Here is a 14,083-nt window from a genome sequence, read left to right on the forward strand (position 1 = left end):
CTGTTCCATCGGCCCCATGGCATACTATCTCTACTGATTTTATGTGTTCGCTCCCACCATCAGCAGGAAACCGGGTTATCATGGTCACAGTGGATTCTTTCACAAAGATGGCTCATTTCACTGGCCTAAAAGAGCTGCCTACTTCCCAAGAACTAGGTCAAATATTCATAGATCATGTCTTCCGTCTCCATGGACTTCCACATACCATAATCTCTGATAGAGGACCTCAGTACATCTCCCGATTTTGGAAGCATTTTTGTAAAACACTGAATATGAATAGAGCCCTGTCTTCAGGGTTCCATCCTCAGACCAACGGACAGACTGAGCGTCTGAACCAAGGAATAGAGCAATATCTTCGATGCTTTTGCAATTCTACCCAAAGTAACTGGAGCACTTACCTCTCTTTAGCTGAATTTTCCTACAATAACTCAGTCCATAGTGCCTCCAAGGTCACTCCCTTTTTCTGTTCCTATGGTTTTCATCCTACCTCTTTCCCTACTTCTCCACAATCCAACTCTCCTCTACCTGCTATTAACTATTTCTCCAAACGCCTTCTCCAACTCCATAAACTAATTCGATCTAATTTGTTACATACCAAGAGGTATATGAAGAAGGCTGCAGACAAGAGACGTACAACCAATCCAAATTATCATCTGCAAGATAAAGTCTGGCTCTCCTCCAAATTCTTGCCCTCACGTCTCTCTCAAAACAAGTTCACACCTCGTTACTATGGGCCTTTCCGTATTCTCCAGTTGGTCAATCCTGTCACTGTCCGTCTTCACTTACCCCATACATGGAAGATCCATCCGGTTTTTCATGTTTCTCAGCTTAAACCTTATGTGCCTGATCCTTACTCACGTCAGTTTCCTTGTCCACCTCCTGTCCTTGTGAATGATGCTCCTGAATATGAAGTGCAGGAAATCTGTGACTCTCGTCTTTTTCATAAACGACTTCAGTATCTGATTCATTGGAAGGGTTATCCTCTCAGTGAATGTTCATGGGAAGATGCCTCTTCCGTTCACGCTCCTCTCCTGACTCAACGCTTTCACTGTTTATTCCCTCTTAAACCTGGGCCTTCGGGAGGGGGACCTACTGTCGCGCCGCGCGGTGCGGCGCGAGCCGAGAGCTCGACTTCGACCGGGCGTTCGGCTCGGGCCGCGCACCGCGTTATTAAGACGCGGCGCGCCCCCAGCCTCTCCTGCGCGTTTCGAGGCCCCAGATTTGCTTGGGGCCTCGTTCTTCCTTCTGCCTTTCACTGTCCCAGGGGTCTCTGAACCCTCTTACCTGTTTTTCTTCGTTTCTTTGTCCTTTCTTCTGTTTGCAGTCTGTTGTGTGCCTTTCTTTATGTCTTTTCCTCCTTCCCAGATTCCTGTGCTTTCCCAGCATTCCTTGTTCCCTATTCTCTATGGTTCCTCTACTATTCTGTTCTATATATTGTTTCCCTATCCAAGATGGTGTCCTTTTACTTCCTGTGGGTCACTTCCTGTTTGTTGGTATATAAGGGCTGTGTTTTTTCTCTTTCCTTGCGCTGCAACACTTTCTGCTCAGTTGGTGTCTTCGCTCCTGATTTCCTTGCCTTTTGGTTTTGGACTCAGCATTCTGTATTTTCTGATTTTTGCTCCTTTTGGATTCCTGTTTGTTGTTCTTGTTTTTCTCCAGGACTTTTCCTGTTTGGAGGTTTTTCCCCTTGGAAGGGGTTTTTCCCTCTGGCGCTACTTTCTGAAGGGCACGGTCTGTTCTTGGTGTCTCCATTGCCTACAGCACCGTGGCTACCAGAAAGAGTCGCCCCTTTTTGGGCCAAAGCCGAACATTGAAGATTCACGCCACCAGATCTGCAAATTCCAGGCGCAGGCAGCACGTGAGTCGTGACACTTGCAGGTAAAAAGCTGCTTGCAGATTCAAAAAGCTAAACACCCGATTAGGAAGGGTTTAGAGGATCTGAATTCACATGGAATTTGGGTGAGTATGTGTTCAGAGACATTTCACAGATCTTGTAGGCTAATGGAATAATAATAATAGGGCTGACATTTTTCTCTCAAAAGCATAGGCATAAACATTTTAAGCACAGAAAGTATGATGACATTCTTGAAAAAGAGTGGATGGATAACATGTTAAAACAAAGATTACGGTAATAGTTGTTGGTTGGAGCCATGATCTGAGCCACTTTCTTAAAACATAAGGGAGGACAAAGCTGAACATAGGTTAGACTTTAATTCCACTTAGTCATGTAAATGGAGATGGGTGGTCGACTATGGCATGGGTATTAGCACTAGCAGGAGAAGAGTTCCCTATTTCCTTTAATTTGGTGGGAAAGAAGTCATATAACTTAGGCGGTGTGCTGTACTTATTTCCTGGCAACTGGCAGAGAAGAATGGTTTCTTGCAGATCTTGAGCTCTCACTTATACTTAACTTTGATCCAAAGATCATTATTCCTGTGCAGAGGTGCTCTAACTTCTTGACGTCTGATTTCAGGACTTGTAGTCATAGGTAAAGCCAGGAGAAGATGAGTGTGCCTTTAAAATGTAGCACACTAGAAATAATAGCTTGAAGAAGACATGCACTGTTCCACGCTGTGCCTGAAGGAGGGTCTTATACCGGTGGGGTACCTAAGCTAACTTTAGACACAAAACTATCTCAGGATTGCTTAGACAATGGATGATAAGTGATACTACTATAGTTAGTGTGACACAGTGAAGAGTGGTTTGACCATGGGAGGGGGCATTTTCCATCCAGCTGCAGCAGCTGAGATGGACAGGAGAAAACGAAGATTGTGCAAGTGACCTGCAATATGAGTGGATCTTTTTGGGGATCTACAGAAGCTGGATTATAGGTAAAGTATTGAGTAGAGCAGAGACCACAAGGCTGTTTTTCAGTTCAGTCCATATATGAAAGTCTCTCAGCAAAATGATAGTGGACAGCAGATGGGGCAAGACAATTAACAAGTTGTTCTCCAAAACAGGATGAAATGCTCTGAGGGTGATACAGGAGAAAACACTAGAATAATGATATATTGGAGGAGGGTTGAATGGAGAAAGTAATAATTTTCGTCGTGTCAAAGGCATTTCCTGGAACCCAGGTAACCTGTAATCATGAAATAAATTTGCAACAGCTTCTAATTAAGATGGTTTGAATAAAGTATTGTATTACCAAGATGTAGTCAAGTGTGATATCTGGGGCCAAGAAAGGCTGCAGCTAAGAGTTTGTGATTGCTATTGGACTGCTTCTAGATCCATTTTCCAATCAGTAATAAGTTTGGGGAGTTGTGTAGAATGTGTAGTAAGTAAATTATTCAAGTTAAGTAACTTGCTATTGATATCAGTGGAGGTTCTCTTACCTAGATTTAAAATAGTGAATCATAGGCGGGAGGGGACAACAGTCAGTGGAAGTGACTAGGAGTAGGTTAAGATAAAGAGTTGGCCATAAGCGTTTTCAATACTGGGTAAAGCAATCATTTGTTGGAGAAAGAAAGATGAAGCATAGTCCGTGTTCCACACACTTCTATCACATGTGGATGCAGACAGCCTTAATTTTGGTGCTTGTGGTTGGAACACCTCATAGGACTTAACTTGTCAGTCTCAGAATATGATCTCAGTGATGGAATGGCATACATGAACTTCTTAGGGGTGTATTAGTTTATTAAGCAACAGAAGGACAACTGGTAGTCTCTTTTTGATGCACTTAGTAGTTGCCCTGGATTTAGGAAATTGCTGTAGTGTATACAAGGGTTATCCTTTACCTGAGGAAAACATAGCTGCATGTGAATTGATATATTAGACCTGCCTAAATCAGGAGGAAGGACATCAGGGGCTGCCATTATCTATTGTGAGCTTTATTTCCCAAAATATCACAAACTGTGAATTGAGTTGAGACATTACAGCAAGAGAGTCACAAAATAGTAAACTCTCAACAAATCATTATGTCTGTGATGATATAATAGTATGATTTTATATGTGGCTTTAGTTTGAAGCCGGAGTCACTGCAATGATAATTATGTATTTGTTCCTGAATACATTTTGATGGTATTGGCAAACTTCATGCTATAAATCGAATGCTCACCATATCAATGTTTGGTTTGTATTGGGTTCATGCTTAAGAGACTCTTTTGAACAGGTATAGGTAATAGATAAGTTCAGCTCAACCCAGAGCATTTAGTACAGTGGGATCTAATATGCAGCTTTCAGCAAGACTTTCTTTTCAGTCCTTTCAGAGAACCAGAAAGAACACTGTAATGCAGATTTCTAATTTTTTTATATACTGTCATGCTCCACCACACCTAACTTATTTTCCCTTTGGTGTAAAACTGCTCCCTTAGCTCCCATGTTCAATGAGTTCTATTTGTTAAAACTCATCTTATATAGGGTTTTGAATAAAACCTCTCAGCCGACATCACTTCCCTATCACGCCTATGTGAGGTTAGCTTATGTTGACCACATTCACCCTGAAAGTCACTTATTTGTCCCCGCCTGCAAGGTGAGGACCCTGGAATAATATGAGTAGAGTTTGCACTGTTGTAAAAATGGCAAATGTGTGGTGATGGTTAATGACAGAAAGGATTGGTGTGTATGAGAGAGCAGGGTGGCTTTGGGGAGAATGGTTAAGGGTTGCCCAGAAAGTCAGACAATAGCTGACAGGAGGTAGCAGGAGCAATACAGCCTTTGACAACATGAGTTAAACATCCAGAGATATTCATGTTTGTGCACATTCTCAAAGTTCCGTTGCAATCCATGTTGAAATACCTACTTCTCACCCTTTTAGTGGGATTTTTGAGTGCAGAGTTCCCCGCACACATGGCAGAGGCTTCCACCCTCCTATATGATATACAAGTCAGAAATCTCTTTGTGAATTTCTGGCAGGCTGCATTCAGTTGTAAATGTACATTTAGGAATCAATTTGCATTGTGAATTGGGCCCAATATGTTTTTCATCATTATACAGTACGTTATTTTAAAGGTGTGTTGGGAAGAAAAATATGTAATATATGTAATTTTTACACTCCTTTTACATTGTCTTATGTTTAGAAATTTGATACACTTGTGGGTGAAAGAGGTGCCCAGCTGAGCGGTGGCCAGAAGCAGAGAATAGCCATTGCACGAGCATTGGTCCGAAACCCTAAAATTTTGTTGCTTGATGAAGCCACCTCTGCCCTTGACACCGAAAGTGAGTCAGTTGTCCAAGCAGCACTTGAAAAGGTAATGAATGCTTTACCTATTTAGGTTCTTTTGTAATTAGACAGGTACTGCCTTAAATTAAGAGGCTTTTTCAATATTCAACTCATGCAAAAAGGGAATTTCCAATATACTGTCTATTCCTGTTTATACCTATGGTTTTTATTACTAACCTTTGCTCTGTGTCCAGTGGTCCATTATTTTCTCTCTTACTAAACATTGCCATTAAATGGGGTTATAAGATTATCCAATGGCACATGTCGTACATGAGCCTCATCTGACGTATAGGAAAGTTTAAAGTCAAGGTTTACACTAATTTTGGTTGGCCTAAATATGTTGAAGAAAATAAAGTATTGCATCTCTTTACGGTGTACATAATACCTTAATATCTCTTGGTGAATAACACAGAGGTCACTTAAAACTGAAGGAATAATGTAAAAAGAGTAAATAAGCAAGGTTTGTGAACTTGAAGAAAAAGCATGAGTAAGATTCGTATGAAGGGGTATGCTGCTGTGATCTTAAAAGGAAAAAGGTATAATTTATCAAAAAAGTGACATGCATAACAATTAATCTGTAAGATATTTAGTGTATATTAGGTGATGATAAAGTCACTTGGGTGGTCTTTATGAACATGGCGGAAAACACCTCTCCACCGGCAGTGGCGGTAACTACTGCCAACAGGCTGGCACTCCGGACTGCCAAATAATGAAGCACATGAGAAACAAGTAGCGGTCTAGCCACACACCGCCAGCATTGGAATGGCGACGAGGACAGAGGAGGCCGCCCACAGGCCAGCCGAAAGGCCCCACCTGCCCACCAAATAATGAAGCACAAGACGGCCGTAAGTTCCGGGGCGGGAACCACGTGGCGGAAACAAACTAAATAAAAAGAAACATTCACCGGAGGTACACATAACACGCCGAAGCAGACATGGAGAGAGAGTTGCAAATAATGCCAGTGCTGCTCCTTGCCATACACCTCTACGACCATGACTGCCGACGAAGACAACAATGGTAAGTACCGCAATCTAGTACACATGGGAAGAAAGGGCACAGTTACACACCCATCACACCCACCCTGCAACACACTCCTAACCCCTCACTCCATCCCACACCATACACACTAGAACAAGATGTACTTACCCGACACAAGGCAACAAAGACCGGGACCAAAGTACACACATGTGCACACCACACTGCCACAATTAAATGATTAACAATGTCACCATATTGTGCCAACAGCACCACTGGGCACTCAAACTTTAATATAAGTAGAACAATGTAATGTCCAAATAAGGCCTTTGGCCAGTCCATACCGAACACCCTGAAGGGCCCAAATATGCTGTACTTGACTCCCACATGTGCATAGGATACTCCACTGTAAAGGGACATCAATGGGGCAGCCAGGCACCTCAGGGAACAGAGGCAAGGGGTGGCAGGGTGGGGACTTACGTCTGGAAGGGGGTGGTTTGGGCTTACTTTTGGGAGGTGAAAGGGGTTTCGGCTTGCCCTTGGAAGGTGGGGGAATGGGCTTGGACCTGGGGGTGACCGAGGGACCAGGGGCAACGCTGGCCTTCTTCGTCCCTGGAGAAGGGGCACAGTAATGGGAAGCGTGAACTGGGGCAGACTTGGACGACGAAGGAGTGGACTGGGCAAGGAGATGTGCACATTTAGGGATGGGGTGGGCCAGTGGGTTCAAACAGGTCAACACAGGAGTGGAAAAGTTTCTTAGGGGCAGTTGGGGTTGATTTGAAGGAAGTTGAGGGAGTGGAGGTAGAGGGAGTGCTTGTACCAGGTGTAGGTGTGCCGGACATGGATACAGGTGCCTGTACATTATGCTTATGTGTGGTGGATGTATGTTGTGTGGGTGTCTGTGAATGTTTGAGTGTATTGGGAGGAGTGGGGTGACACAGTGGGACAAGACAGGCTGCCAGTGTACATGGATGTTGTCTGGGTGTCTGCAGGTCTTGTGAGTGTGCTGCATGTGTCAGTCAATGTAGTTGTGGTGAGTGCAGGTGTGGTGTCTGGGGTGGATGACTGGATGTCAGATGTTGTGGTGACTGCAAGAATGAGGAAGCAGCAGTGACTGAGGGTGCAGTGCTTGTGGGTGTGCATGTTGAGTTGACAGGAAGGCGGGAGAGGTGGACACACTGGGGGAAGTGGATATTGTTGTGTGTGCCTTTGTATGTTGGGTGGGTGTATGCCTGTGGTGGGAAGTGTGGTGTTTGTCTGTGTGCTTCTTGTGTGTTGATGTTTGTGCATGGCTGTCTGGACGTGTGCATGGGATGGGTGAAGGGAGTGGGGTGCTGGAAGGGGTAGAGGTGGTTGGAGGGGGGACGGAAAGACAAGGGACACTGGCTGCCATCAAAAAGGAGGCCAGAGTCTGAAAAGATCTCTGTAGGCCAGACATGGCACTGTGAATACCTTCCAGGTATGCATTGCAGCGCTGCATCTGGGATGCTAGCCCCTGGATGGCATTCACGATGGTTGTCTGCCCTACAGAAATGGTCCTCAGGAGGTCAATAGCCTCCTCCGTGAGGGCAGCAGGGCTGACTGGGGCAGGGGATGAGGTGCCTGGGGCGAAGGAGATGCCCACCCGCCTGGGTGAGCGGGCACAGGCAACTAGGTGGGGAGCAACTGGGAGGGCAGAGATGGCATGGGGGTGGTGGAAGATGACAGAGTGGTTGGGACCACTAGGGTCCGCCACCACCAGGGAGCTGCCATCGGAGGAGAAATCAAAGTCACTACCGCCAGTGGTAGTTACCTCCCCCGTGCAACTCCCCTCACTCTCTAACTCACTGGTCCCCTTGGGCCTATTTGGACCGTCCACACCTGCCCCACACCATTTCCGTGTCTATGGGGGGCAGGACTGCAGGAACACACCTGTCAGAGTGCCTGGCACCACACAGCATATATACCACAGCACCCAAACACATCCATCAAAGTAGTATTAAACAGTGTTGGTCCTCACCCCCTTGTGGCTGATGTGCTGCCTTCAAGCACCCATCCAAATCCAGATAGGCCACTGCCAAAATGTGGGCCATTAGGGGGATCAGGGTCCGACGGGCACCCCTTCCTCGTTAGGAGGCCTTCCCCAGCTGGGCCTCGCAGGTCTTCCTGGCCCAGCGCCTCAGGTCCTCCCACCGCTTCCCGCAGTGGGTGCTCCGCCAGTTGTAGACACCCAGGGTCTGTACCTCCTTGGCGATGGCTTACCACAGTCCTCTGTTCTGATTGGAGCTGACCTGTATGTGACACACAGATCAGAAAAACAGACGTCAGGATGTGGGCATCTCAAACAGATGACATGTCGTCCCCTATGGAACGGACATTTCAAAAAGTAATGTTACCAACTCACAAACAGTACATGCCACACAATCTACTGCTGTGCAGTTACCAATCGAACACACGCGCATACAGGCATCCGCCACCATCACACACACATCCAAGCAAGACATCCGCCAACTCACCCACTCCTCTGGTCGCCCATATAACTTGGCATTCAGGGGTAGGACCCCGTCCACCAGCTTCTCGAGCTCTTCCATGGTGAAGGCTGGGGCCCGTTCCCCTGTGACTCGCGCCATTGCAGTGACCAGAGTTAGGACACACCAGCACACATGGTGGAGTCTTACTTGCACGGGAATCAGGAGTCAAGTGTCATGGGTGTAACGACATGGTATACGTTCCGCGGCGGTGTGCGCTGTCACCGCTGGCAGCAATCATGATAAGCCCGGGTTCCCCATTGACAACCATATAATCCAATGATTGGGTGCACGGCGGTGAACACCGCCTTCCGCCATGACGACTACTGCCAGCGGAATGATGTCACTTCCACGCCATCAGACCTGGATGGCAGGAGGCTGCCATCTTGCTAGCACCACGTACATATATCCTGGCCAGGGTCCCCATTCAGGGCCTCCAAATCTCAGCCCTTAGTCGCTTGCTCACATGAGTGACTGATTCTCACATGCACCCATCTTATGAAATGTGTCCACACTGGGTTGCCATTACAACAGAGTTCACTTTGCACACATGTGCCTAACGTTGTACATAACACATATCGTCTGTGTCAGTTTGTCAGTTTAAGTTTATTATGATACGAACTCTATAGAGGTCCACATAGAAAGAATAAATACATAAAATGAATAAATAACACAATATTATATGTACAACAACCGCCCACCCCCCCTAGAAGCATCTATTTGCGTAAAGCAAACATTATTCCTGAACAGACTTTAAACGAAATTTGATAATTGAATTTAATACAATGATAAAAAGCTTTAAAAAAAGTTTAAAACGCTGTATCGAAACATCTCATTAGGGGGGGTCGAAGAAGGCCAACATTAGCTCAGAAGCTGTGCGTGCAGAAAGTTTGAGACAGATAGGCTGTATCCACTTACGGCGAGGAAACAGCAAGGCCAGACATATGAAAACTACTTGGGTTAGGTCTTGATCGCCATTATGACAGAAATTACAAGAAGCTGGAGAACCATACCATCTGGCCCACAATGAGTTGAGGGGGAGCAACCCCTGATGCAGCAAGAGCCAGTATCGCCTGATCCCGTGAGGCAGGTTCCAGCTGAGGTAGGGCTGCGTTTTTCTCAGACGAACAGTGTTGGTTACAAATTGAAAACCCTGCCTATGTGAGCAAGCTTTTTTGTCCCGACGGAGGCCTGTGAACCAGGTTAAATGTCTAAGGATGGCTTTTAACTGTGATTGTGGAAGTGTAGGAATGGAGGCAGGATCTAACTGTTGGAAATCTATAGCGTGTATGAAATTCCTGCCAATTGTGTATTTTGACCTGCTGCCAGCCAAGACTTCTTTTTTTAATAGTGATCTCAAAGAATTATCTCCACAGTTCATCATACTGACCACCCAACGTACCACCCCAGCAAGACCTTGAATAAAAGCCCTTTGCAGGCCCATCTCAAGCCTTAAGGTTGCTGCGGAGAGAGCCGAGTTTTTGGAAGAGAGTTTCCTCAAAATGCGACCCTCTAATTTATCTACGAAACCCCATTTCAAGACTTCAACATGCTCTAGGCCTTAGAGTAAAGACAGAGGAATCTTTGCCCTGTACACCTCTAAGAGGTGTTTGAAATGTCTCTGACCAGTGGCCCTATAAAGGGTATTTAAGCCATTAGCTTGGGATAGAGTTTTCCGCTGGTTTTGTTCTATGTGTGCCCTATCGCTGAGGTTCCAGCAGACAATTTTACCCAAAAATGTATGAGTTTACCCTCTCAAGCTTCTGAGCACCCAATGATCAATGGAAATTACCATATTTAAACCTTTTTTACTGTGGAAACACAAGATTTTACTTTTGGAACAGTTTATTTTTAAGAAATGGGCTTCTGTGAAATGCCCCAAGGCCTAAAGACGATTAATTAACCCTATTGGTGTACGATCCAATATGATTATATCATCGGCATAGAGCAAACAGGGTATGGGCCTTCCACCTAATATAGGGGGAAACCCTCACACTGGGATAGGTGAGCAGCATTGGGGCTAACATACAACCTTGTTTTAAACCATTCTGAGTTGGTATTTCATGGGATATACCCTTATCGCCCCCTAACAGAACCCTACTCCAGGTGGAAGAATGCAGGGCTATCACCAAATCTAGGTGCATACCAGGCATGCCTAGTCGAGAAAGCTTTGCCCATAATATAATCCGATCTACCTTATCAAATGCTGTGGAAAAGTCAATAAAGGCTGCCTAGATCACCTCTCCGCTCAGAGTTACGTATTTCTCGTTTATTACCTGAAGGGCCAAGATGTTATCAATTGTACCGTGTTTAACTCGAAAGCCCGATTGCTCTAGAGGGATGATTTTGTTTCTTTCTGCCCAGTCACTAATCTGGGAGAGCAAGTATTTAGCAAATATTTTACCCACTCAATCCAGCAGAGCAATATGATGATAATTCCCAGGACTATTACGTTCCCTTTCTTGAAAAGGGGAACAATAATACTATCTTTCCAGGATGGTGGAATTTTTCTGGTGTCATAGCAACACTTAAAGACCTGAAATAATATTTTGCTCATTTCTGCAGAACTACGCAAGCCTCTAATAATTACCTCAATTTCTTTCATAGTAGGGTAAGAGCATGATGGGTTGTCACCGATTGAAGGAAGCTCCACAGTATATCTGTTAGATGCATAGAGGACAGAAATAAAAGTGCTCCACCTTGACTCATTAATGGCAATTGGAAGAGAGCTAGTTCTCGAGCCGGACCCATCTGCTACCAATGACCAAAAGCACCTTGAATTGCCATTAAAAGCTGCTTCTCTTACATTGATCCAAAATCTATCGATAGCCTCTTGTTTTAGATGTGCTTTTATACTCCTCCTTCTTTCTAATAAGCTCAATTGAGTATACCTTTCCATAGTGTATTCCGTGTATTGTTTCTGTATAAGGGCATTAATGTCTCTAGTTAGTCGAAGTAGGGGACAGGGTTTTACTGTATGCTTGCCCTGGGACTTGTGGTGGGCCAGGGAACCACAACTGTATGCTGATTGCTGAATGCTTCGCTACAGATGCTAACGCAGACCACAGGCCTTTGCTCAGGTATGGGGGTTGATGTCTTCCCAGGGGAACCTGAAGGGAAGAATTAGAGTTTAACATGCTGTGCTCTATCATAGCCTATGTAGGAGCTAGTCCATTGATCATAGTGACAATATGATAGCGTTGTTTTTATGCTTCACTCTTCTCGTCACAATTTTAATACTGTCATGTGTCATCCTGGTTATTGCAGCTCACGCTTTGCTATCTAAGATGCAGTTGTTTTATTAAACTCATTATTGAAACATATACAGCTTCTGTTTGTCATTTATATATGAGACCGAATTGTAAATGAGAGAACCCGGATGAGAACTGAGTGACCACGACTTCCCTGAGAAGCCAAGTATGTCATGCGCCTGGCTGCCCAGTCATCTCTATCCTTGGGTAGAGATGAGGCACTACTAGTTAGCCGGAGCAAAACCTGGATTGGAGCGACAGGTGTCATCCAGAGTGGGTTAGACTTAGGCCCTCATTCCGACCTTGGCGGTCAAAGACCGCCATGGCCACGGGCAACGGAAGCACCGCCAACAGGCTGGCGGTGCTTCAGTGCCCATTCCGACCGCGGCTGTAAAGCCGTGGTTGGAAAACCGGGTCCGGCGGCCGCTGGATTAGCCCTGGCTGGGAGAATCCTCCATGGCGGCGTTCCGACCCCCTTCCCGCCAGCCTGTTTCTGGCGGTTTTCACCGCCAGAAACAGGATGGCGGGAACAGGTGTCCTGGGGCCCCTGGGGGCCCCTGCACTGCCCATGCCACTGGCATGGGCAGTGCAGGGGCCCCCTAACAGGGCCCCAGTATGCTTTTCACTGTCTGCTTAGCAGACAGTGAAAAGCGCGACGGGTGCAACTGCACCCGTCGCACACCTGCAACACTCGGAGCCGTTCGGAGCCGGCTTCTGTGTTGCAGGCCCTTTCCCGCTGGGCCAGCGGGCGGTCCCTTGGCGGGCGCCCGCCGGCCCAGTGGGAAAGTCAGAATGGCCCTGCGGTCTTTTGACCGCGGAGCGGCCAATTGGCGGTTACCGTTTGGCGGGCGGCAACCGCCGCCCGCCAAACTTAGAATGACCCCCTTAGTCTCCCACACCACAGGCGATTCTGCAGCTCAAAATCCAGTAGTCTCATTAGAATAATGAGAGCCTACGTGACATGGCTCCCTATCTGTGAAGCGTGGGTGCTTAGGGGGTGCCATGGTGTGTGTTATGGGTGTGGTGTTATGGGTGTATTGGTGAGGGTACTGTTGTGTATTTGTGTTTGTGACTTTTGTTATGTTGTGTTCAGTTTGCCTGTAGGGTTGTCAGTCTCATTTGTGCAATTGGCGTTGCAAAGAATTGTTGGGGTGTGTATGTGAGTGTTTTATAGTGTTGTGGACGTATGTCAGGTGTGTGGGTTTCAAACTTGCCAGTGTGTGCATTTGTTGTAGTTGAGTCCCATTGATGGCCGTGGTGGTCCGTACCACCAGTGGTCGTTCAACATCCACTATCTGCCACGGTGATTTGTGCATCATTATTTGGTGGGCTAAGGTTTTGTCTGCATGGCGGTGGCGGGGTGAGGTGTACAGCCTTTCTGCCATCATGGGCCCTGACGGTGGCTGGAGGTTGCAGGATTTTTTGAGGTTTTAGTTTTTGGCATCATTATAGGGCTGTGTGCTGTTCTCTGTCGCCACGGCGGTTGGCAGTGATTGCCGCCATGTTCATTATGAGGGCCTTGGTCTTTAGCCTTAAGGCTCTCACATTTTTTTGGTAACTCAGCAATTATGCATCAGTTTGACACTGTTAGGAGGCAAGTGTCATCTGCTTGTGGCCGCTAATTCACTTGAAGCACATGCGTACCTGATAGAGACTTCTAGGTGCAGATTCCTTAGCTTTGAATTCTCTCCAGGGGTCAGACTCGATCTAGAAGATTTTTCATGAGGAGTACCCCTGCTCGACGATAGTTGGCACTGGTCGGCTCCACATGCCGTTGTACACACAGAAGTGATGTCCACATCACCTATATAGGTGCCACCATGGCACTGACATCAGTTCTTTTCTTTCCGTGCCAGCCAGCTCTGATCCGAGAGTAGAGCTACCCCTCTGTTAGTTTTTGACAGGCCTTTTGCAACTTTTTGTTGATGTTTTTTGAGGATATCCTCCTGGTGTGTCACTGAAGTGTAATCAAGAAATACAGGTTTTTAACCCTGTGGCGTCAGTGACCACACCATGTCGGTGACAGACCCACACTTCATGTGTCAATGGTATCTGTAGCACGACCATAACTCCAAGTCGTGCACCAACTGCTGGCCCTTGGTGTTGAAGGCTTTGAGGTAACGGTCCCTAAGGCAGCTAGCGGCCCGGCAGGTGACTCCACGCCATGCGACTCCATGGAAGTCTCAGTT

The 14,083-nt window shown here is 46.4% G+C and overlaps 1 protein-coding gene across 3 annotated transcripts in view; it reads left to right on the forward strand.

Annotated features, from left to right (window-relative positions):
* LOC138261913 (ATP-binding cassette sub-family B member 5-like) overlaps positions 1 to 14,083 on the forward strand; it is a 987,125-nt gene that overhangs the window by 712,186 nt on the left and 260,856 nt on the right. For all 3 annotated transcript variants that reach the window (XM_069211477.1, XM_069211478.1, XM_069211476.1), the window contains one exon: positions 5,019 to 5,189. In XM_069211477.1, coding sequence (XP_069067578.1) covers positions 5,019 to 5,189 — 171 coding nt within the window. The remainder of the gene's footprint in view (positions 1 to 5,018; positions 5,190 to 14,083) is intronic.

Source organism: Pleurodeles waltl, chromosome 10, assembly GCF_031143425.1.
Source record: "Pleurodeles waltl isolate 20211129_DDA chromosome 10, aPleWal1.hap1.20221129, whole genome shotgun sequence".
NCBI classification, from domain to species: Eukaryota; Metazoa; Chordata; class Amphibia; order Caudata; family Salamandridae; genus Pleurodeles; species Pleurodeles waltl.